Source organism: Gouania willdenowi, chromosome 8 (assembly GCF_900634775.1).
Source record: "Gouania willdenowi chromosome 8, fGouWil2.1, whole genome shotgun sequence".
NCBI lineage: Eukaryota > Metazoa > Chordata > Actinopteri > Blenniiformes > Gobiesocidae > Gouania > Gouania willdenowi.
Window position 1 is genome coordinate 13,108,789 of NC_041051.1, and position 25,205 is coordinate 13,133,993.

Genomic DNA, 25,205 nt, shown 5'->3' on the forward strand with positions numbered 1-25,205 from the left:
TATACTGCATTTTATTTGAACTAGATAAACTTTGAAAAAGTGAATGTACAGAATACAGTTGTTTAGGATTGTGTGGTGTTTTTATTTGAAAAATAATAATTAAAAAACATTTTAAATAGGATTTTAATCTGTAAACCTTTTATTAATGACATTTCAGACGACCCCATTTTTACTTCAGGCGACCCAGCATGGGGTCATGACCCTAAGGTTGAAAACCCCTGCATTAAGTTGTCCTTTCAGAATACTTTTCTTACCAAGTGTAATCTTAGTAGGTACACAAAGTCATAGACCTTATAAAATAAAAAGAGTTGAATTTCCCTGAGTTTATGGTATCTAAAGCAAAAAGCTACTGTATCTCGGTTTGAAATTTGCAGTTTTCATTAAACTACAGCACAATTCATTATAACCAATACCAAAGGCTTCCAACAGTAGCTCATAACTTAAGTTTATTTGGAAAATGTAATTTCTTACCCACTTTCAAAAAGTTACCTTCTCATGTGGAGCTTTAATGGCATTATTTGACTCCTGTAACTCCACCAACTCACACATCTGTGTCCTCTCGGTGCCCCGCCTCTTCGTTCTGTATGCACTTTAACCTTCCGGCCCGAGTATATATAGAGTGTGTGTGACTATCAGAGTTCTCCTGGCAGCCATCATGAAGGGTACAGTCTCGATCTGCTGTCTCCTCTCCCTGCTGATTTTGCAGGCCACAGCAGGTAAGATGGATTTCTACAAAGTGGTCCACAGGGGTTGTATATTGTGTCATTTGGTATACAATGTGGAATTTAGAGACTAGTTTACAATAAACGTGGAATTGTTTGGCCCTAAAGTGGCTATTTGTGGGAAAGGATCCTAAATAAGTTGTGAAATCTCCAAAATGTTGTGGTTCTAAGTGGATTTTTGTATTGATAAAGGTGGATGTTTAGCTATGAATGGTTGTAGTTTTCCACAGAAGATTACAGAACCAGCCAAGGATAGACAGACCGAAATGCTACCCCAGTCTTTCTCTGTGTCTGATACCCTATTTAAAATCTCTTCATGTTTCTAACACAGCTGTCACCGTTTATAAAATTGCAAACACGGATTTGTCTTGCGGTCTTATTTTTAGATTTAGAAACCAATAGATTAGTGCAATGATTAGTTTTCCGAAGGGGAAAGTTCAGGATCATTCATTGCAGACTGAGAGCATGTCAGCTGTTATAGCTTCGGGACCAGCTGATGGAAAGTTAACCAAGCAGAGGAGAATAGCCATGTGGGAACTTAAAGTGACTGGGATCATTCATTGATTTAGTTTAGTTTCTCATGGATTCATTATCTATTACAAGATGTAATGAATGCATGTAACTTCATTTTGACTCATCAAATCCCATTGGAATTGTTGGCTAGCTGACTAAAACCCATGTGGACTGGTTCCTGGGTCTGGACTAACATTGTTATGGTTACCCTTGTTTGTCACCCTTGTGCGTCCTTGGGGTGGCGTTCAGCTCCACAGTGCCTCCCTGTCCCACACTACTGTCAGGTGTCTAAGATTGGAAGGACTCCTGAAACCCAACACTGTCCACTACGGCTCCTCGGTTCCTCATTTTGACCATAACCCCCTCTCGCTTCCCTCCCTCCTGACTCTTCACCCCTCCCTGCTTTATGCGTCCCTTTAGACATGCTGGACAGCTGCTGTCACTCTGCACTGTCACAATCACAATTTATTCCCAGCAGTTGGCCTTTTAGGGACATGCATTCTCCATGCAGGAGTGGCCAAGCTGTGACTGCAGCTCACGTTTTTAACAATCCTTTCTGCAGGGCTGCAGCTATGGGGCGCCGATTGTAAAGTTGCACATGCTAAAATAAACAGCAATTTCTCACAACATTTAGCAACAAACCACATTGAGAAAACTTATGTGAATTTTTTTTTTTAATGTTACTTTTGACCAGATTTACAGCAATGTTTCAGGCATTTGTGATATATACTTTTCTCATAAAAACATAATGTCAATTTAAATGTAAATGTTAAATCTAAAAGTTAAATATTAAATCTAATTCTAAATGTTAAATATTAAATCTAATTCTAAATGTTGAATCTAAATCTAAATGTTAAGTATTCAATCTAAATGTTAAATCTTAATGCTCAATGCTAAATCTAAATGCTAAATGCTAAATACTAAATGCTAATGTTAAATACTAAATGTTAAATGCTAAATGCTAAATTCTAAATGCTAAATGCTAAATGCTAAATGTTAAATCTAAATCTAAATGCTAAATGTTACATCTAAATGCTAAATGTTAAATCTGTTTGCCCCAGGGCAACTGTGGCTACATTGTAGCTTACTACCACCGGTATGACTGATGTGAGTGACAAGTTTGAATGAGTGAACGCATTGAGTCTCCTTGAAGAAAAAAAAATGCTATATAAATCTAAACCACTATTAATTTAATCTATTATTAATCTAAATTTTGAATGTTAAATCAAAACGTGGAGCGCAATCACGCCGACTGAATAGACCGCAAATTTGTATATTAGCTAAATATTTAGTTTCACCTGTGACATTTAGATATATTGTTTAGATTTAACATTTTGATCTACATTTAACATTTAGATTTAACATTTAGATTTAGCAGTTAGATTTAGCTTTTAGATTTAACATTGACATTACATTTCTACAGGAAAAGTAAATATCATAAATTTTACAAATATTGCTGTAAATCTGGTCAAAAGTAATGTAAAAAAAATCAGGTTTTTTAAAAAATGGTTTGTTGCTAAAATGTTGCTGTTCGTTTTAGCATGTGCAACTTTACAATCGGCGCCCCATAGCTGCAGCCTATTTTCTGTGTTTCTCTAAACAGACTGAATAAGCATAGCATCGATTGAGCAGTTGATGCATGAGTTTTTCGTACATACCTGTGGAACATGGGCGGCGATGACAGTCAGGAAGTGCTTGTCACTTAGAAAGCACTTGTTATTCTTATCGATTGGTCGGATTCCTGTCAGGAATTCTGGTTAAATGTGCAAAGTGGACAATAAAGAGTCATGTCGTTTTAAAAGGAGTCGGACATTGACAGCTCATTGATTTCGACCTTGCTTCTCCAAGTCATTTTGATTTATTTGTTTTTGTGAGAACTTCTTAAACCTATTTACTTTAGTTTGCTGAACTGAGAACTGAAATTGTGTCTTGAAAGCTTTAATTTTGTTTTTTATATTTAAAAAGGAGAAACTATTAGTATGTTGTTTTTATGTTGGAATATGTGTCACTGTTTAGTGTAAAGGGGTGATCGAATGTTGAAACAATCAGTAGATTCGGTCAGCTAACATAATACAAAAATATAATATATATATTGGATAAATTGAATAATTACAAAAGAAAAATAGCCATTAAGGATTTGTCTATGGTTTATTGTTCAACTATACATATTTCCATCCATGTTTCCATTCAGCTCCTTCTCTTGTGTTTTTATATCCACATTAGGTTTGGTTTAACATAACGGCATTATATAAGTTATCCCAGCATGCTTTGTATGGTGTAGTAGTCCAGTGATTACCAGTGTTATGTGTCCAGGTACAGTATTACTGTTGTTTAGTTTTCTACATGTATGTACACTGTTTTATTTTGGTTTTTCTCAGTAGGTTTCATTGGAAATGCTCATATACACAGACTAAACATGCAAACAGCAACATATAATAAGATGTGAGCATGCATTATTGAGGAGAGAAAGAAAATCTGCTTCTTCTTCCTTCAGTATCACATTATTAAAACAAATAAAATCAAAACTTTTAATGACAAAAAAATATATTCAAATCACAGCTCGCTCCTCACACTCCAGCTTAACTATTAGCACATCCTCTAAGTGCCAACATGCATCTGTCACATAGCTTCAGTGTATACAAAGTGACCATGCATATGATGAATGAATGAGTCCATGTTTACACCATTACATGATCAGTGTGTCCCATATGACGCAGTTTAATTCCAGCTCTTGGTGATGATCTAAAACCGCTCTGTGTTAAGTTAATAATAAACACAGACATGGAGGAATAACCCTCTGCAAAGTTCGACTTATGAGAATAGAAATGATTCACCGGGCAAGACCTGAAGTTGATCAAAACCTGATGCAAGAGTTTCTGAAATATCACAATATGTTAAAGACTGATTCTGAACCTTTTTGCATGAGGCCATTGGCTCTAAATACTGTAACGTTTCCCTGCAAATGCACAATAACAAAGGAATGTCACTTGAAATTTTCCAATGAGCTTATGCCAAACTGATGGTAATGTTATCCTCCACCCCTGGCTCAGTTCTGTATTCACCTCATAATGCAGAGAGGAACACTCAAACATAGAAGAACACCATCTGCATGTAAATGTCTCTGACAGCAGGTGTCACATCTGGGACATCCCTGTGCTGGTATTAGTGAAAGTGACACAACAGAGCCTTAAGACAGCCCCCACCCTCCTGCCCAGTCTGTCCCAAGGGCACCTGATGTCCTTTGCTGGCTCTCAAACAGGAAAGCAGGGATAAAAGCCTCAGATCAACACCTCACAATGAAGTGCCTTTGCCTTCATATCTTTCTTTAAGTGTATTCTTTCCTATACTTGATGTCACAGCCCTTAAAAAAAACTTTGATGTCGTCCGTTTTGAATTTGCAACAATTGTTGTGGTTAGCCCTAATTAATAGTTAATTCTACCTATGCATTCAGTTTTTCTTTTTTCTTTTTTGACTGACTTTGGTCCCAATAGTGGTTTTTATTTTATTAGCGTGGACTGTGGACGTCCACTCGTTCTCCAGTCTGAACAGTCAAAGCCTTAAAATAGGCGTCAGTCATTCTCCACCCATTGTAGAGCTATTTGTGACTGGGGGGTGGGTGGAACTAGCCGCCCAGGCAGAGCCACCTGTTACCATCTGGGGCCCCCTCTCACCACGCCTAACACAAGCCTTAATAACTGTCTCCATACCCAGAGGTGAGAGTAACAGATTACAAGTACTCACGTTGCTGTAATTGAGTTGATTTTATGGCGACTTGTACTTTTTGGAATATATTTCTCAACCAGTATTTTTAAGAACTAAAGTATTTCATTACATTTTTACACCCAACCATGACTCAGTAAATGATTATTACATTTTATTTTAAAATGATCAACGGACATTGTGAAACTACAAAATATTGAAATGACCAGACAACAATCAAATGCATCACGTCATAGCCGACCAATCAGATTAGACGTAATGCACGGTGCCCAAACAGCATAGAATGCTGGTTATTTTCTCAGTTTTAGAGTTCATAAATGTATCTATATTTAGAGCCTGATACATTTTTTACATTTTCAATTGAATTAATTGGCATCATTTTATTTTTAAAATAATTTTGAGAAACCTTTTATATTATACAGATGCCTTTGTGGAAAAATGAATTAAGTTCCAATTGTGCAAGACTTGGTTTCTTCCTTTTTAAGTTTATACATGAGATGTTTACTGGGAACCGTGGCAAGATTTATTACCAAAAATAAACATGGAGGGTGAAAGTAACTTTTACCACTATTAATTGAGCTACTTTTCACTTGTACTTGAGTATTTACTGTACTCTTTCCACCTCTTCTGGTCAAAGGTATAAAATAATAAGATACTCAGGGTTTTCTTTTGATCATTTTTCACAATATAAGGCACTATACGTGTGAAGGGTTGCGTTTTATCCACATTCTTTACCTAAATGTTAATACTCCCTTCAGTTAAAGGTCTGGGATGTATACTGGGAGGTTTCCAGGTAGCAGTTAGTTTGTCCTCAGTGGGCTGCAAGCATTACCTTTCACACTTACACAGAAACCTAATGCAATTTGAATACTAAATAATGTAAACACTATAATGGTGCACTGACACAATAAACAGACAATAGCATGCTGGTGTGTAGATTTGATCATTTAATTTTGTCTTGTCAACACTACTGTCCTGTATTGATGATATATATGAAGTGTTAAACCAAGAGGTGTAAAGCGTACTGATACATTCTACGATATATGTATATATAAAATACTCAAGAACAAGTAAAAAGTAGCTCAATTAAATAGTACTCAAAGTAAAAGTTACTCGTTACTTTCACCCCCCCACATTTATTTTTGGTAATAAATGTTGCCATGGTTCCCTTACATACAGTAAACATCTCATGTATGAACTGAAAGAGGAAGAAACCAAATCTACCACAATTGGAACTTAATTTATTTCCTATAAAGGCATTTGTATAGAATAAAGGTTTAGCCAAAAATGTACAATTATTAAAAAAAAAAAAACACTAAATATTTCAATTCAAAATACTGTAAATAAATTCACAGACTCTAAGTATAGATACACTTATGAACTCTAAAACTGAGAAAATAACCTCCATTTAATGCTGTTCTGACGCTGTGCATTACGTTTAATCTGATTGGTTGGCTATGATGTGATGCATTTGATTGTTGTCTGGTCTTTTAATTTTTTTTTGTAGTTTAACAATGTCTGTTGATCATTTTAAAACCAAAAAAATAATAATTCTCTCGATAACGGTTGGGTGTAGAAATGTAACAAAATACTTCTACTTTACTTCTTTTAAACCGGACTTAAGTACAAGTAAATACTCAAAAAAGTACAAGTACCCATAAAAGCCACTCCATTACAGTAAAGTGAGTACTTCACCTCTGGTTAAACCACATTTGGTTATAGTTACACGTGTGTGTTGGCCAACACGTTGGATCCACAGATAAGACCAGGGAGTGCTAAACATTCCTATAGGATGTAGCTTGCTGATAGCGCCCCAGTGTTTCCCCAAACTGAGGGATGGTTGTGTGGCAACGGGATCATAACCAAAACCGGGCTCTTGACGCAGATGTCAGGGGTTCAACTCTCCTGGCGCCCCCCGGGTTAATTTAGAGCGTAGCTGCAAGGGGTGCAGTTTGTGGGGGTGACACCGCCCTCTCCCTCTGATGTGAGTGGAGCTTCACTGTGAGGCCTCCCATTGGGAATGCGATGGATTGGAGGGTGTTAACAAGTGTACAGCAGTTAAGAGCCAGTCAAGAGGTTAGCGTTAAAAGACCCGACTCCTCGGAGGGATGAGTCAGGTTTCAGAAGGTTGGGGAAGCTTTGTGGAGATATAAGTCACTTTGTCCTGGAACTAAAGTTTGGCCTTGAAGTGGACTCACTTTGGGAAGTTTAGTGTGATTTTAACTTGGAAAAACAATTGATTCACAAAACTTCATATGATCAATTACAGCAGGTCCGGGTTGGGGTCAATTACATTTTTCAGTTACAATTACGTTATCAATTATCTACAGTATGTTCAATTACAATTGCAGTCACCAGCATTTTCTTCCAATTTCAATTAAATTGCAATCATTTTTTTTTTTGTCCTCAGAAAGTCAATTACAATTACGTTCTCAATTACTAAAGTTCAATTACGATTAATCACAATTACTGAGCCTGAAATCAATAACCTAACCTACCTCTTGTGTTAGCTTTCTGTTAGCATCTCTTATGATAACAGGTCCTAAATCAGCTGTAAAATACAATAAAAACAAATATATATCATCTAATTTCTTTCCTATCTATTAATTACCTCTTTAGGTAATTAAATAATGAAATGTGGGAAAGCTTGATATGAAACATATTTAAACATTCAGTGTAACATGGTTCCCCAGTTTTGCGTTAAATTATAATTGACGAATTTGATATAATTTTCATAATTGTCAAATACAATTACAAAGTCAACTATCTAAACGTAAATTATGGATACAACAGCAACAGATTTTATAAATTACAATTATGATTATGCCTTAATTGTAATTCATTATCAATTACGCGATTACAGTTACAATTGACCCAAACCCTGCAGCAGGTCCATCTTATCAGACTGTTCAACAGACAATACACAAGGTCACTGATATAACACTTTAGAACAGGGATTCTCAACTGGTGGGTCGGCACCAAAAAGTGGGTCAAAACTGGTCAAAAATAAATAAATACTTAATGTCTCTCCTGTTGGACTTGTCTTTTATTTTGAAAAAAAACTTTTCTTTAGACAGAAATGCTGTGAAATCCATGTTGCACAGGAAAATATAAAAATGTACGTTTTAAAAATTATTATATATATATATGTCTGATTTCAACAGATATTTAAAAAAAAACTATATTTGGTTGGTTCTAAAAAATAGTGGTTGCAATTCAATGACTGTGGCTAAATGTGGATCCAGGGTGAGACCAGATGAGAACCCCTGCTTTAGGATATCCTTGATATGAAAACCTTTTCAAACACTTTATGGTTTTCCTTCTCTTGAGTCACAACGTTCAAAAACATACACTTTTCAGCACTGATTCCAGCTTTATTTCTGGTCCGCAACCTTTTCACATTTATCCAGTTATTGCACTGCACTGGCTCCAACATTACACACACCTATTTATAGCAGGTTGACTCAGGGAGAATCAACAGCGTTGCATTGTTTATGAAGCAGTGCTGCAAAGATGGAGCGTTTCTAGACTCTATCATTGAGCGTTTAACTCAAGTAGATGGTGATTGATCAGTCTCAGTTATTGGGGGTGTGCCAGGTGTCATATAAACTGTCATTAGTAGAATCTTGCATGATGGTATAATTAGACGTGCCACCAGTTCCAGAGGTGAAAGTAATGGATTACAAGTACTCACGTACTTGTACTTTTTGGAGTATATTTCTAAATCAGAAATTCTACTTGTACGTTTTAAAGGAAGTAATTTGTTACATTTCTACACCCAAGCGTTATTTTTTTATTTTAAAATGATCAACAGACATTGTGAACCAACAAAAAAATGAAGTGACCAAACAACAATCAACATCATATCCGCCCAATCAGATAAGACGTAATGCACGGCGCCAAAACAGCATTGAATGTCAGTCATTTATTTTATCTAAATATACTTAGAGCCTGAGGATTTTTTTATTATTTTGAAATGAATTAATTTATGTTAAGAATTGCACATTTTGACAAACCTTTTATTTTATACACATGCCTTTGTGGAAAAATTAATTAAGATCCAGTTGTGCAAGATTTGGTTTCTTCCTTTTATAAGTTTATACATGAGATGTTTACTGTATGTAAGGAAACCATGGCAATATTTATTACCAGCTATAAACCTGGGGGGGTGAAAGTAACTAATAACTTTTACTCTGAGTACTATTTAATTGAAATACTTTTACTCGCACTTGAGTATCTTATGTATGACTTACTTGTACTTGTACTTGAATACAATTTTAATCAAGTAACAGTTCTTCTACTTGAGTAGGAAATATCAGTACTCTTTACACCAGTTCTAAACAAAGTCTCATTCTTCCTCCTAGTATTAATTGTGATAGATTAGCACATGAAATGCCATCATCAACTTTTGCAATGGAAGTGAAGCATTAGCATTATATTTGAAGCTAGAGTAAACATATTTTTTTCCAGTGTTGATTCGGCTTGTAAAGCCACGTCATCATCATTCAGGTCACACGCTGTATTTTCCAAAGACTGATTTATTGTGACTGGAACCTGCAACTCCATCAATATTTCACTGTCTGCTCATAAAAACCTTTTGAAATTCCTTTCTGACTCTCCTTGACCATTCACGTGTGAACCCCAAAGACTTCCCAACTGATTCTATATTTACCTTTGGTTGTAGCAGTGTTGGCGTCATTGGGGGGGGGGGGGTGTGTAGAGCTGGGGAGACAAGGACAGACCTCATAGACAGATCGTTCTCCCATTGGTAGGTAAATATAGACGCGTAGAAACAGAGGATGACACTGTATTGTCTCATGTATATTATTGATAGGAACACTCAGTGAGTTCTCCTCCTAATCTGTTGTAAAACAGGGGAAGTCCCTCACTGTGTGCCTGCAGATGCCAAACACGTGTCTTGGTATATTTTCAGCATTTGGTTTCCACTTTAGAAGCTGTGATTGATTCGGACACATTATTTATAACGTGTAAATGTGGTAATACATTCTCTCATTCCTAGTACACTACAAAAGGAACTGGACAACTTTTAGAGCATTTCTTCCAATGCATAACCGTCAAATAGAGAAATCTTAAAAAAAGAAAAAGTCAGGTAATTATATTTTAGTTACAAACAACTTGCACTGTTTAACCTAAACCTAGTGTCACTGAAGTGTAATCTGTACTGCAAAATACTGTGTCCTGAACTGTCCAAATAAAAGAAAAAACTACAGTCTCAAGTGTTGGAATATTTCGCCCAGTGGAAATAAAATAAAGGATAATGATAATTTAAGTAAAGGAAAATGAAAATGAAAGACTAATTTGATGTTTTTTAGTTCAATGACTTCTGCTTTGGATTTTTAGAACAACAGGATATTGCATGAATATACTACACACTATGTAATGTATTATTCAGTAAATAGGATTTGGCAAATTTTCCTTTAAATGTATCTAATTAATCATAAAGATAATTTTACTAGATCATGTTACTATTATACTAGTTCTGGTTACCATGATGTAATGAAGATAAACTACTGTAGTTGAGTAAGTAATTCTGTTGAAAAGTGAAAATCAAAAAGGTGTCAAGTCTGTGTTTTATTCTAGGGGAACTTTTGCAAAAATGTGACCACAGGATAATTTTTTCTAACAACAGACATATTATTTGATGATGATGATGATGATGATGATGATGATGATGATGATGATGATGATGACTGATACTCTGAGCCAGTCCCACTTTGTTAATATATAGGGGAACACAAATTAATAGATAAATAAATGCTGAATTAAATGAATAAGTACATAAATAAATGTGGAAATGCAATTATATATGTATTAATGAATTTAGAATATCATAAATAAATACATGTAAAAAAGCATGCGTGATTGCGGAAATAAATATAGAAATATAAGTATTTAATTATTTATTTACTCATTTACATATTTTTATTGGCAATTATTTATGAATTCAAGTATATATTTGATTATTTATTCATTTAATTCAGCATTTATTTTTTTGTAATTATGTAATTTTCTTGCCCCCCATATTAATGTAGCTTTATAAAAGGAGACAAACCATTGTGAGGCAAGGAATACTGTCATAGTGTATAGGTTTCTCAAATTATCTATCTGGAAAGTTGGAAACAATGACCAGTTTACTGATAGGATGTTTGAAATTACTGCTTTTTTAATAAAAAATAAAAAAATAAAATAAGAAATAAATAAAAAATAAATAAAAATAAATAAAAATAAATAAAAATAAATTAAAAAAAATAAAAATAAATAAAAATAAATAAAAAAAACAAGATAAGGGTGCAAACAATTAACCTCCAGGCATATTGAAGCTGCAGGATATTCCATTAATGATATCAAATGCCAAAGGTTTGCACATGTTTTTTATTAAAGACACTGAGCTCATTATCTTTAAATTTGAATGTGATGTTTTTGCAGAGGAGGAAGACTTCACTTCGGTCATCAGAGACAGATCTCACATCGATGAGACACTGCGGCTTGCAACTGAGGAAAAAGCAGGAGACTATGCAGGTTTGGCTAAAACACATGGAGCATGATAAGATAATCCACTTCATCACACATTCTCTCTTATATGCTCCAAATGATCAACTATTTCCTTATCCACTAACGGATTACAGTTGATTTTCTAATAAAAAATTGATTTTGTTTCTAAACACATATTTCACTGTATTTTTCAGCGGCCATACAAAAGTTACGGAAGATCTACCACACAGCCATCAAGCCCATGGAGCAGGCCTACAAGTACAATGAGCTGAGACAGCATGAGATCTCAGGTACAACACTGGCCTGGTTCTGTCCACTGTCTGCTTCACTTTCACTTGATCTGATTATTAGTTTGTGTTGCTTGGTCTTATTATTTGTTCACATGCTTGTAAACTTGCATGCGTTGTATATGTTAACTCACACAAAATAGCAATAAGTAGAAATGATTTCACTTGCATGGGGCTGATGCAGTGTTTTTAATTGCTTAAAAGTAGGCTTATTAGTTTTACTAGTGCAGTGCCCTTAGGAAGTATGTATATATAGTGTTGTGTTCAAGACCACACTATCCGAATGCACCGAGACAAGACAAGACCAAGACCTCCGGGAGTCGAGACCGAGACCAAGACCATACATTTTTTTTGTTTTTTAAATTTAAATAAAATGAAATAAATGAAATTATAAGGTTAGACAGTTAAATAACATCTCTCTTTAATTTTAGTTTCTTTTAAATACATTTGACGGAGAAAAAAGCTGCCTGCAAAAAATTAACTAAAATAATAAAACTACTACTGCTACTGATAAATTCACAATTATTCTACATATTTGAAAACAAGATTTTTATGTCAGCTGAATGTACAATAAATAAATAAAACAAACTCCAACCCTGGAACAGTCATGTGACAAATCAATCAACAGTTCTTGTTGAGAAAGATTATTATTATTCTGGATACAGTGGAAACAGAAACTATAAAAAATTGTTATATTGTAGGGAAGATGTTATATACAAATATGTAATTGGAGTCTAAAGCCACAAAAAACACCACTTTAAAAAGAAAATAGACTAATATAAGACCTCTTTATAGTTATTTGAGTCATTCTGCGCTTGCGCGACATGTGGCAATGACGCGCTGGTGACGACATAATCCAAGATGGCGGTTGCCCGGACTACAGACGAGACTATGTAATAAAAGCCTTAAAAAACATGGATTTAATGAAAAGAGTGGATGACAGAGGCATAAACATGCAGACTTTCACACGGACACACACAGACTTATTAAACACACATGGACCTCGGTTAACGGAACAGGCTTCAACAGGCACTAGGACCCAGAGGTGGAGTAAATGCGTACCCTGACCTGCATGTACAGGCTGTAATATCATCAGTTTATCATTTTACCAGTTATTAGAGCTTCTATCTTTACCAGGGAACAACTATTTATTCCTGCTGATTGTTTTCCAGAGTTTTACTGGAATTTTTACCGGTGACTCGTTTCTATCAGTCACATTAAGAAAGGTTGCGGTCATTATACGAGGTGGATTAAAGAATGAATAAAGGATTGTTTTATCCCGTTCTGCTCCTTGTTATTATCACATTATAAAAAAGTTTAAAAATAGCAGGAATTAGTGCTGGTCTCAAACGGCCTTGAGGGAAAATCCCGAGTCCGAGACAAAACCGAGTCAAAATGCTTCCCAGTCCGAGACGAGACCGAGACCTTTAGAATTTGGTCTCAAGACCGGTGTCGACTACTACAACACTATGTATATATTTAGCACTGTAATATAGGCTAGCATACATCTGCAGCCTGCTGAGAGAGAGAGAGTTGACAAATGAACTTTCTTCTGTTGATTCTTGTTTTTAATTTTTTTTCTTCACTAATCAATCGATATTTATTTGTATAACGCCAATTCATAACACGTGTTATTGCAAAACACTTCACAGAAGGTCAACATTGAGCTGTTCTAACTTATCTTGAGTTACCATGACTACCTGTCAACATCAGTTCTTAAAATTGTCCGCTCCTGTGGGGCATGGGGGTGGGGCGTCCAAACAAATCCACTGTTGCACACCATTGAGCAAAGCAGCAGCCATGTTGAAAGTCTCAGCGCTGTCTGTCCCTGAACCGCTGAGATATTTGAGCCACAGACACACAGACAGACAGAGATTCCTTGCTTTATAGATAGATAGATAGATAGATAGATAGATAGATAGATAGATTAAAATATATCAATTGATTTTTGAGTGAGTAAACAATACTTCTACCATCACTATATCACAGGTGGTGCATATTACTATACATTTATTGTTGGGAAATGTAAATTTTAATATAAAGCATGTAGTAAAGCTAATGGCTGTTTTTAACCTTTGTAACCAATGACGGTGTTAAATGTATTGTATTGATTGCAGTGTGTTTTAAAACTGTCCCTAGACACATTTAATTAGATTTTTTTTTAAAGCATTCATTTTATGTTTTGTTTTTTTGGTATTAGATTTGGATTATTTCAGACTCGGGGTCCATAAAAACCATACAAACAAACAAACAAACACATATAAAAAGGTCTAACAGTCAACAGAATTGTTTGAAGGTTTAGCAATATCAAAATATATTAACAATAATAAGTTAAAATGAGAAGATGATATGAATGCCTATGCCACATGTGTCAAACTCAAGGCCTGGGGGCCAAATCCGGCCCTTTGGATATTTAAATTCGGCCCGCAGATGAAAGTAAAAATGACAGAGAAAACATGATTCATTGAATAAGTGAAACTCAACAATTATTGTAGATGGCTCACATTTTTCCCAAAGCTTATACACAGTATATTGTATGATTGCAGTCATTTTTAGTGCAAAATCATTTCATTTTCCTCAAATTATTACATAACATTTTCCTCAATCAAAGACAAATTGGTCACAATAAATTTAGGAAATTCAAAGTGAAGACCCTGTTGAGACTGATATCTGTCACTTATTGCTTTGCATTTTTTGATTTCTTACATATTTTGTATTTTATGTATACGTACAAGTGCAAACTAGTGCACAATAATGTTGAAATTACTCGTTTTCCAGCATAAAATCTGTGGCCTACTTGAGATCAAATTGCTCCGTATTTGGCCCCTGAACTAAAACGAGTTTGTCACCCCTGGCCTATATATATTTTTTTGTTTTTTACAAGATTGCCTATGATCTGACTTATTCATTTATTAATAGACATGTTTGACACATCACAGGTCAAATATGGACCCAGACGCATACTGTGTTTCCCCCTATCCATGTACATTATGACTATCCCTCCCTGTTTTCCTGTGAACCTCACTTCCTGACTGAACTCTCCTACACTTCCTGTCCCCCCCTCCCCATCTGTGTCACCTTTTCCCTGCCCTACACCCCTCCATCTCCTCCACCCCCACCCTCATCTAACAGCCTACCCCGGACGAACCCTGGGCGACTCAGCCACAGGTGGGTGTGGGCTGGGCTTAGCTGTGCATGGCACTGCCTTAAGTGCTCTGCCCCCTTCCTTTTACCCTTCCTCTGTCGTAATCTCTAGTGCACATGTGTCAAACTCAAGGCCCGGGGGCCAAATCCGGCCCTTTAGACCATCCAATTCGGCCCACAAGACAGAAAAAACATGAATTATTGTGTAAATTATTACCCTCAGCCCTTCTAAATGCACTAATTCAATGGAACTCCACAATAATTGGAGTATCGCAATTTTCCCATAGTTTTATCACATGACTGCAGTCATTTTAAATAGTTTAAATAGTTCAAATGACTTAGTTTCCTGAAATTATTTCTCAGAATTTCCCACAATTAAATAAAAAAAAAAATTGTCAATAAATCAATGAAATTCAAAAGAGAAAATCCTACAGGGACTAATATCTGTCACTAATTGCTTGGATATTGTGGACGCCTTACATACTTTATGTATGATTTATACGTTAAAGTGCAAACTTGGGGAAATTACGTTTGAAAGTTTTCCTGCCTAAATGCCGCAGCCCACTTAAGATCAAACTATTTTATATTTGGCCCAATGAGTTTGACACCCCTGCCGTAGTGGGTCAAGCATTTCTAGTATGTTTTGTTTTAGGGGAGATTTTAAAATAACATAATGACGAAAAGGTTAAGTCGACAATTTAAAAACTTAGAGGTTCTTGTAGGTTTTTCAGTAGTTACTTTATCCTCTTCGTTCCCATTGGAACATGAGGCTCCAACTAAAATTTGTCAGGATACAAGCTCAAATTCTGTACAGAACAGTCATTTTACCAATATGTAGTGCACCTTGAATAGAACGGTCTACTTCTGCGAAATTCATGTTTTAAAATCGAAATTAATATCCAATAATTTTTTGTATTGAACTAAACGTTTGACCACCAGACCCACCCCTACAGCAAATATCTGCTTATAGCAGCTTGCACAGAGCAACATGGCTTGCATTGGATTAAACAGCATGCTTTGAGGGCATTGGCCTGGAGAGTGTTTGTGTTAAAAAAAAAAAAAAAAAAAACATGTTTGCAATATTTGTTTTTCAAGCTTTTTAACACTTTTTTGTTGCAAAAAAATGGTGTCTTTTTTCATTCCTGTTATTATTTCTATCTTTCTCAGTTTGTCGAGAGTGACAATGGTTGTCGAATCAATGCTGATTAGGCCCCGCCCCCACAGTAGTTATTAGTAGATAACGAGCAAATTACACGAGCATTTGGCAAACATGGACACATTGTTTAACTCTTTTTTATGTCCAATATTCAATTCAGATTACAATTTAGGAATATGCAGTATTTCCTATGAATTTATTAAACATTGCAAAAGTCTGAAAACAAGCTTTAAAAGCATTATACTGGAAAAAGAGGATTTACTTTCTGTCTACAAAATCCCTGTCACTGATTCAAAAGAACATCACACAAAGTAAGCCTTTATTTATTTCCCTCTTCTCATTGCACTCCCTAAATCTACTTATGCTTTTTTTCCCTCTTTATTTTTTGGTGATTTGAAACTGTCATATTCAGCCTTTAAAGACAATATTTAGTTTCACTTCCTTCCTCTCTTTGCAGAAGAAAGCATTTTAGAAATCCTTCATCATATATTGAAAAACTTTTTTAACTATTATTTGTCTCCCTGTGGATGTAATGATAGTACGGCAACAAAATGATTGATTCCAAAAGGCACAAAATTAATTTTTAAAAATCACTTTTCAAAAGGAATATTAAACTTGCTCAATCATTTAACTAATAGTGGATAGATTTTTTTTTAATACCCTACTTAATCAATGTGTCTTCTTCCTCTACAGATGGGGAGATTACCTCTAAGCCCATGGTGCTGTTCCTGGGACCCTGGAGTGTAGGAAAGTCCACCATGATAAATTACCTCCTGGGCCTGAACGACAGCCCCTATCAGCTCTACACAGGTACAGTAATATTCATTCATCCATTCATCCGTTCATCCGTTCATCCATTCATCCAACCAATTCTGATTTTCTCTCCAAACTATTTTTGCTTATTCCTCTGTTTCTGTCTGTGTTATAGGAGCTGAGCCTACTACCTCTGAGTTTACTGTTATAATGCATGGTGAGAAGATTCGCTCTGTTGAAGGTATCGTTATGGCAGCAGACAGTTCTCGCTCCTTTTCTCCCCTTGAGAAGTTTGGCCAAAACTTCCTGGAAAAGTTGATTGGTATTGAGATGCCCCACAAGATGCTGGAGCGAGTGACGTTAGTAGATACACCAGGAATTATTGAGAACCGCAAGCAGCAAGAGAGAGGTAAGTGAGGCTTAACCCTTATTCAACATCAGTTCAGTGTAAGAATATCTACTTTCTTCTCTAGGCTATCCTTTCAATGATGTCTGCCAGTGGTTCATTGATCGAGCAGACCTGATCTTTGTGGTGTTTGATCCCACTAAGCTGGACGTTGGTCTCGAGCTGGAGATGCTCTTTCGCCAGTTAAAAGGTCGTGAATCACAGATCCGCATCATCCTCAACAAGGCGGACAATCTGGTCACCCAGGACCTGATGAGAGTGTACGGAGCACTGTTTTGGAGCTTAGCTCCCCTCATCAATGTGACCGAACCCCCTCGAGTCTATGTAAGTTCCTTCTGGCCTTATGATTATGCACCTGACACCAGCCGTGAGCTCTTCAAACGTGAGGAGATCTCCCTCCTGGAAGATCTCAATCAGGTGATTGAGAACAGAATGGAGAACAAGATTGCCTTCATCCGCCAGCATGGCATCCGCGTCCGCATCCATGGCCTGCTGGTAGACCGTTACGTTCAGACCTTTAAAGAAAAGATGAGCTTCTTCAGTGACCCGGAGCTGGTGTTCAAGGAGATTGTTGATGATCCAGATAAGTTCTACATCTTCAAATCCATCCTCGCCAAAACTAATGTCAGCAAATTTGACCTTCCCAACCGTGATGCATACCGTGACTTCTTTGGAATCAACCCAATCACCAACTTTAAGCCTCTATCAGCTCAGTGCTCCTACATAGGAGGCTGTTTGCTAGAAAAGATTGAGAAGGCAATCACCAATGAGCTGCCTGCCCTTCTGAGCAGTATTAACTCTGATAAGCAACCTGGCCTGTCATCCTGCGAGGCTACTGGCTGTGGGGAGAAGCCAAAAAATCGCTATCGAAAGAACTGAGATATATAAAAAAAAAACTGATATAGTGGATGTAAGGAGGGGGAGGCGCTGAGAAAAATGCAGGAGGAAAACAAGCCTGGTTTTGTCAGAAAGCTTTTATTTATGAAGTGACGGAGAAGATTAATGTTTGTTTTATTCCTCAGGAGATTAAGGTGAGCTACGAATAGGGATGGTCAGGATGATGCAGATAGTGAGAGGGAGGGGTCATTGTTTGAAAAGGCAGCTTAAGGACACAAGTGCTGAAGAAATAAAACACGCCACGGATCGTTAGGTTCGGTCATGTCACACGCCTCCCTCTCACTTGTGTGCAATCACAATGGACTGTCTGGGAATTTGGGATTGGGGAATTGTCGGTGTGAAAAGGAATGATCAAACAGTACCAGCTCCCCGTGTATGTGAATAAAACAGAAAAAATGGAAACTGAAATCTGTGTGGTAAAATGATGAGCGTCACTTTGCAGCGGGTCTTTATCACAAAGCTGCAGAACCTGTAGCTCGTATGTGGGTGCTACAAAAAGTCGTAGTTTTTGGGTCATCCAAAATGTTAGAATAATAAACTCACTGCATGTTGGATGTTGTATTTTCTTTAAAGTGTGCATTTTTCTTTGAACACGCCAATCCTGCTGTGTTAGACAGGAACCTTATATCTTATACTATTGTGTGCTTGTGAGACTGGGTTGTTGACAACCTGTGAAAGAAGCAGAGGTCAGAGTTCAAGGGCCTGAGGGGGAGGGGTGGGAATTTAATCTGCTTCACTTCTTAATTGTACTTACTGTTTTTGAGTCTATAAACTTGAAAAAAAAAATGTGATGATAAACTTACATGTTTGTTTTAATCTATAGATACCACTAAAAATGCATGAAAAAAAAAAGGTTGAAACATAGTTGTCCATTCTTCTGTCTTTTTCTTTTTTTACACTGTATCTTTCCAATATGGGCACAGATGCTGCCTTCACTAAAGAGTTGGGGTGAAATGATACACAAGAGTTCACAAAATCTTACAATAAACAATAATGGCCTCGCCATAATGATACAATATATGATCATTTTTGGAAAGAAAATGACCAAAAAGTTGTAAAAAAAAAAAATCATGTAGGACGTTTTCAACTCAATAGGAAAATAAAAAATTTAAAGAAAGAAAAATCATAACAATATAGTGTGTCGCAATACCGCTCGTACCCTCGACCATACATCTTGTGACGTTTTAATATTGCGATACCTTGTTGCACAATATGTCGTCCCACCTTCACTAAAGAGTAATATTAGCAAAGAAGGCCTACATATCCAAACGACAAAGATATTCTGGCAATTTCTTAAGGAAATTGCCAGAATAAACCCATTTCTGAGTAGTTATGAGTCAACTTGTATTGCACTGAACCTTTAAAAAAATGACCTTTAACCTCTAATTTTAATGTTTATACAGATTAGGTAAAAAAAGAACTTATATGATGGTGGTTTAAAATTGGTTGTCGAGTCGTACATTGGCATTAACTACAACTCCCAGGAGCCAGATGGTGAAATATGAACTTGGACACATCTGATTTAACAAAAATCCTTCAGCGGCTTAATAACAAACTTCAAAGGAAACCTCAAAGGAAGCTTCATCATTTCATTTTACTTTTTTTTTGTCTGTACAGTGTTCAATTCCAGTCTTTGGGTTCTACTGTATTATATTTTTATTGTAATTGTAACATATCTCCAACCAAGGCCTTCTGCAGAGCTACAGGATAATACAATCATTGGTAACAGGTGTGTGTGTGTGTGTGATATTACATATTACACTACTGTGTGGGAGGCATATTTACACTGCAGTTACAATACAAACCCACTAGAAGGCGCTAAACAAGTGTGCAAACACACACTCACAAACACACAAACACACACACAGTAACACAAATCATGGAAAATGCATGAGATGACTCAGGCTTTAAGTGTGGTTGTGATTTTACTAATAATTTATAATTTGTGTCAATCCTTCTTTCCTTTAAATCAACCACGGCCCTTTTTGGTAGCAGTGTTGTAAAGAATAAAGACATTTAATGAAGAAACTCTGTGGTTTTATTCTAGTTTTAGAAGAAATCTAACTTGTACGACAGGAAATTCAATCTCAACTAAATGATACTTTCCATGTTTCTGTCTGTGAGGAAAAAGTAAAGAAAAAAGAAAGATAGAAAACCAAATACGTATTTAACATAAACACAATACTCTTCATCACTAAATTGATATTCATCATGGATGGTTATCTTAAAAAAATGGTTTATGAGTAAAACAGTAGGGCTCTGAATCATTTAACCTACACTACACTACAGTATAAACTGGGCTGAAGCAGTTTTAATATTAGCTCCTGAATATCAATAACCTCGCAATTCTCCTCAGCTTTAATTGTAGAAAGTAAAATGCTCAAATCAATATTTCACTAAATAATTTTTAAATAACTTAACATTGACACTCGGCATTGACAGATCTAATATAAAACTTACAAAGATATTCTACCACAGGTCTGTAAACTGGAAACAGATTGTATTGAAGAACATACGAAGAGATGTTAAAAATAAGTGTGACCTTTTTAAAAAATAATATTAATTTGGACTATTCTTTTTTAAAATCTCATAAAATCACATATTTTAGAATAGTAATAAAGCACTTTATTAATAAGATGAGGAATAAATTAAGAAAAAAACCCAAACCCCGCACCTCCTGTCGTGACGTCACGTCCCTCCAGGGGGCGCGCCCCCCAGTTTGGGAACTCCTGGTCTAAACATTAATTCTTTTTAAGAGTAAAAAAGGTTTTAAAATAAATTTTAAAAAGCACAAAAGTTAATGTAAGGATTATTATAAAACAAATATTTTATAATAATAAATTATTTAATTTATTAATTTTGGATATTAGAGGTATATATATATATATACCTCTAATATATATATATATATATATATATACCTCTAATATCCTAACTTAATAAATATTAATAAATATTAATTTGGACTATTCTTTTTTTAAATCCCATAAAATCACATATTTTAGAATAGTAATAAAACACTTTAGTAATAAGATGAGGAAAAAAAAAAAAAATATATATATATATATATATATATATATATATATATATATATATATATATATATATATTATTAAAAAAAACAAGCTTGTAGCTAAGCTAGAAAAATTTAAAAAAAAATAAAATAAATAACATTATTATTTTTTTATTTTATTCTATTAACACAAAACGCTTCCGTGGGAAACAGCAGATGCCATCTTTAATTTATTCTCTCTCTCTCTCTCTCTCTCTCTCTCTCTCTCGCTCTCTCTCTCTCACGCGCCCGTGCTCACGCTCACACCGTGCGTGCACAGAAGACGGTGGCTGCTGCGGCTCAGTCCGCTCGCACAGACTCCGCTGTGTGTGGGACAGACACGGACGGTAACCACGGACGAGCTTGCCCTCTGCGGGGGGAGGCGGACGGAGCAGCAGCAGCAGCAGCAGCAGCTGCAGCCCTGGGTCTTAATTAAACACAGCCTCCACCTGAAAGGCTCCATCCTGCAGCTCAAAGTGTGTGACTGAACACAGCCTCCACCCGTGGGACTGTGGGGTGAAGACTGAAAAGCGGAGGTGGAGACCTTTTTAATGAACCCTGCTCACTCGGGACTTTGGTGACATGTCGTTCCTGGAGGGAAAATACAGCTGTGGTGTATAAACTCAACTTCAGATACAAGAGAGGACGGAAACCCACTGAGTCCCCAGGATGAATGATACTGAGGTGTGTAAGGATACACGTTCTCTCCAGCGCACTGCGAAGCTGCGACATTTGGGGTAACAGTGGATCCAGTCTTTGCTGAAAGAAGGGACCCTGGCTGATTCACACCCTCCATGCACAGGAAACCCAAAGCCTGAATGAATGGATTTCTGCAGATGTTTCTGCACTAATCTCTCCAGGTAGTCTGGAGATGGGTCAGTGGTGGCGACATTAGTCGTGAGGACTTCAGCGGAGAATGGGTCCTGCTGTCCTGGCTATAATGTGGGTTGTGCCTGTACAACAGACTGTGGTTTTTGTGATGTGCCAATTTAAAAAAAATTCACCCGAAAAAGTCTAAATGTTGACTGAACATGGACCTGAAACCACACACTGCCCCTAATTTGTGAAGGAAGTCTTGGTGGATGTCATCAAAACAGCCAGGTCCTTTGATTGAGTTTTTCTATTATTTATTTATTTCCAATCATTTGTCCCAATTATTTCCAGTCCTGGGCTTTGATTGCACATTTTTCTCAGTTTTTCTGTGATGCTGTCTAATGAGTGTAACTAAGTGGGGTAGCAGTGCATTCTGGGGCAGACAGACACTGAACCTTGTAGTTTCAAGTGCGTCAAAACAGACGGGAATGTAGAGGAATGCAGAGAGTGACGTCAAGAGAGGCAATAATGAACCGCTCAAAGGTTTTCAATGGTCTGCTGCTTCTTCTGCAGCCAGAGCCCAGCAACTCAAGTGGGGCTTTCCTAAATACGTGGGGCTTTCTTAAATCTATTTTTTTTTGTTTTTAGAGGATTTAACAACTATCATATGTAACCGTACTGTGGCCACATACTTTGACTTTAACTGTGTCTTTGTGATACTGGTGCCTTTTGCATCCCTTTGGATTTGAAATATAGGAAAAAAAACCAACATGACATCCCCTCAACATCAACAACTCTTGCCTCACAACACTGAAGTGAGTTGTGACTCCAGTGGAGATGGAGGCGTCACAGTTAGAATTGGCAGCAGTGTCAAACATAAGCATGGGGGAGGGCCGCTTGGTTCAATCGGAGGAGCCAAGCACTGCAAGTACAGCATTTCCTCCAGCTGTAGCTCCGGTGAGTCCGGAGGGAGGAGGCTGGTGGTTAAAAGTTTTCGTGGACACAAGAGGATGCCTCAGCTTTTTGAGAGATCAGCAGGACATTTCTGGGACCCAAAGTTTGACTCTTCAATCCTGGAGGAGGCCTGCAGAGAACGATGTTTCCCTCAAACCCAGAGGCGTTTTCGTTACGTGCTTTTTTACCTGGTTGTCGCTGGCTTCCTCTGGGGATTGTACTTCGCGGCCAACCCTTATCGCTGTGATCGAGCTGCTTTCCTTCTTCCCACTGCTTCCTTCCTTCTTTTCTGCCTCCTTCTCTTCCTCTTAACGTTTACCAAGCTTTACTGTCGCTGCTACAATCAGGCATCGCTGCTGCTTATTGTCGTCACATTTATCCTGACCCTATCTCCCCACATTCAGACATCAGGTTTAACAGAAGCTGAAGCTCCGGAGCTCATCCTTGATGTTGAAGACTTCAGTGGAATGGGGCCTACAAACAACCCTTCTAATGACACGCTAATGAGCGATAACGGCTGGTCCCCATGTCTTTCACCTGTAGGCTCATTCTCTCTCTGTATAGAAGTGCTACTGTTGCTCTACAGTGTTCTCCATGTTCGCCTTTATGCTTCTGTTCTGCTGGGCCTTTTCTACTCTGTTTTGTTTGAATGTTTGGGATGGTTGCACTTGACCCAAGGAGAGCAGAACTGGATCTTCATCTCTCAATTTGATTGGGATACACTAAGATGGTTGGGGCCTGCTAAAGCCTTGCTCCACCTCTGTGCACACGCTATTGGCATCCATCTGTTCATAATGTCAGAAGTACGATCACGCAGCACCTTCCTCAAGGTGGGACAAGCCGTCATGCATGGCAAAGATCTGGAGGTGGAGAAAGCCTTAAAAGAGAGGATGATTCACTCCGTTATGCCCAGAATCGTGGCTGATGACCTGATGAAACAAGGAGATGAAGAGATCGGGGATCACTCTGGTAAGCGGTACTCCACCAGTGGTGCTGTTGCTGCAATATCCAGTCCTAAGAACAATAAACGCAAAAAACCCTCCATTCCTAAAGGTCAGATCATTTTCAGGCCTTTCAATATGAAGCGGATGGAACCAGTCAGCATCCTTTTTGCGGATATCGTTGGCTTCACCAAGATGTCTGCCAACAAATCGGCGCATGCGCTTGTAGGACTTTTAAATGACTTGTTTGGGCGTTTTGATAGACTCTGTGAGCTCACGGGATGTGAAAAGATCAGCACTCTCGGAGACTGTTACTATTGTGTTGCTGGTTGCCCTGAACCCAGAGATGATCATGCCTACTGCTGCGTGGAAATGGGCCTCGGAATGATTCAGGCCATCGAGCAGTTCTGCCAGGAGAAGAGGGAGATGGTGAACATGAGGGTGGGCGTCCACACTGGCACTGTGCTATGTGGTATTCTGGGCATGAAACGATTCAAGTTTGATGTGTGGTCAAATGATGTCAACCTGGCAAACCTGATGGAGCAGCTGGGAGTTGCAGGGAAAGTCCATCTGTCGCAAGCAACCGCCAACTTCCTGGATGAGCGCTACCAGCATGAAGACGGGCAGGTCAATGAACGGATTGGACAGAGTGTGGTGGTTGAACAGCTCAAAGGTAAGCGGCTTTCTTTTGTAACTCATAAAACAACATGCTCAATACAAATGTGAGTAAATATGTGTTTTTAACTTGGGGGAATATGACAGTGATTTCCAAAGTGGGGGCACAGCTCTCAGGTGGTACTGAAGGTACTTTTTTTTAAACTTCAAGATTTAAAAATCCAAATTCCAAAAAAATTGATGATGTCCTGTGTGGAAAATACAATGCAGAAATGACACATAACCAAGATATAATATCATGATAGGGTAAGATATTGTGATATATTGTCATATTCTAACATAATTTGGTAAAAAAAAAAAAAAAAAAGTCTATTCTATTATGTTTATTACAATTAGTTTAATATTTGATTAATCTACCCATTTTTAAAAATCAATTAATCAACTAATAATGTAATAGAAATTTAATTTCAAAATTAACATGTTTTATATGTTAAATATATGAATAAACACCAAAATGATTAGCAATATTAACTGGTAAAAACTGTAATGTTCTGTTATTTTACTTCATATTTACCATAAATTGTATTTTTTCTAACATGTTTTTTGTTTTGTCTTCATTTTTAAGTTAAATACTAAAATACATAAATGTTATTCTTTGTTGTTGAACTTTGGGAAAAGTCATGCTTTACCTCAATTTGGATATAAATGTACTGTAGTT

The 25,205-nt window shown here is 36.9% G+C and overlaps 2 protein-coding genes across 3 annotated transcripts in view; both read left to right on the forward strand.

Annotated features, from left to right (window-relative positions):
- The first annotated feature begins 605 nt into the window (after positions 1-605).
- On the forward strand, positions 606-19,961 carry srl (sarcalumenin). Of its 2 annotated transcripts, XM_028454606.1 has the most exons (7): positions 606-716; positions 11,404-11,496; positions 11,664-11,759; positions 14,889-14,924; positions 16,750-16,866; positions 16,985-17,218; positions 17,283-19,961. In XM_028454606.1, the coding sequence occupies exons 1-7, from the start codon at positions 656-658 to the stop codon at positions 18,092-18,094; spliced, it is 1,449 nt and encodes a 482-aa protein (XP_028310407.1). In that variant the 5' UTR covers positions 606-655; the 3' UTR covers positions 18,095-19,961. The 2 variants fall into 2 exon arrangements, with proteins under 2 accessions (XP_028310407.1, XP_028310408.1); XM_028454607.1 differs by lacking the exon at positions 14,889-14,924.
- Positions 19,962-21,447: 1,486 nt separating this feature from the next.
- The window catches only part of LOC114468005 (adenylate cyclase 9), a 52,801-nt gene continuing 49,043 nt past the window's right edge, over positions 21,448-25,205 (forward strand). Inside the window, exon 1 of the mRNA XM_028454605.1 lies at positions 21,448-24,545. Coding sequence (XP_028310406.1) covers positions 22,748-24,545 — 1,798 coding nt within the window. The 5' untranslated portion in view covers positions 21,448-22,747. The remainder of the gene's footprint in view (positions 24,546-25,205) is intronic.

Coding starts and splice junctions, on each gene's coding strand:
- srl (XM_028454606.1), top strand. CDS start 656: ATGAAGGGTACAGTCTCGATCTGCTGTCTCCTCTCCCTGCTGATTTTG. Junction 14,925..16,749: donor CCTGGGCGACTCAGCCACAG/GTGGGTGTGGGC, acceptor CTTCCTCTACAG/ATGGGGAGATTACCTCTAAG. Junction 17,219..17,282: donor CCGCAAGCAGCAAGAGAGAG/GTAAGTGAGGCT, acceptor TTTCTTCTCTAG/GCTATCCTTTCAATGATGTC.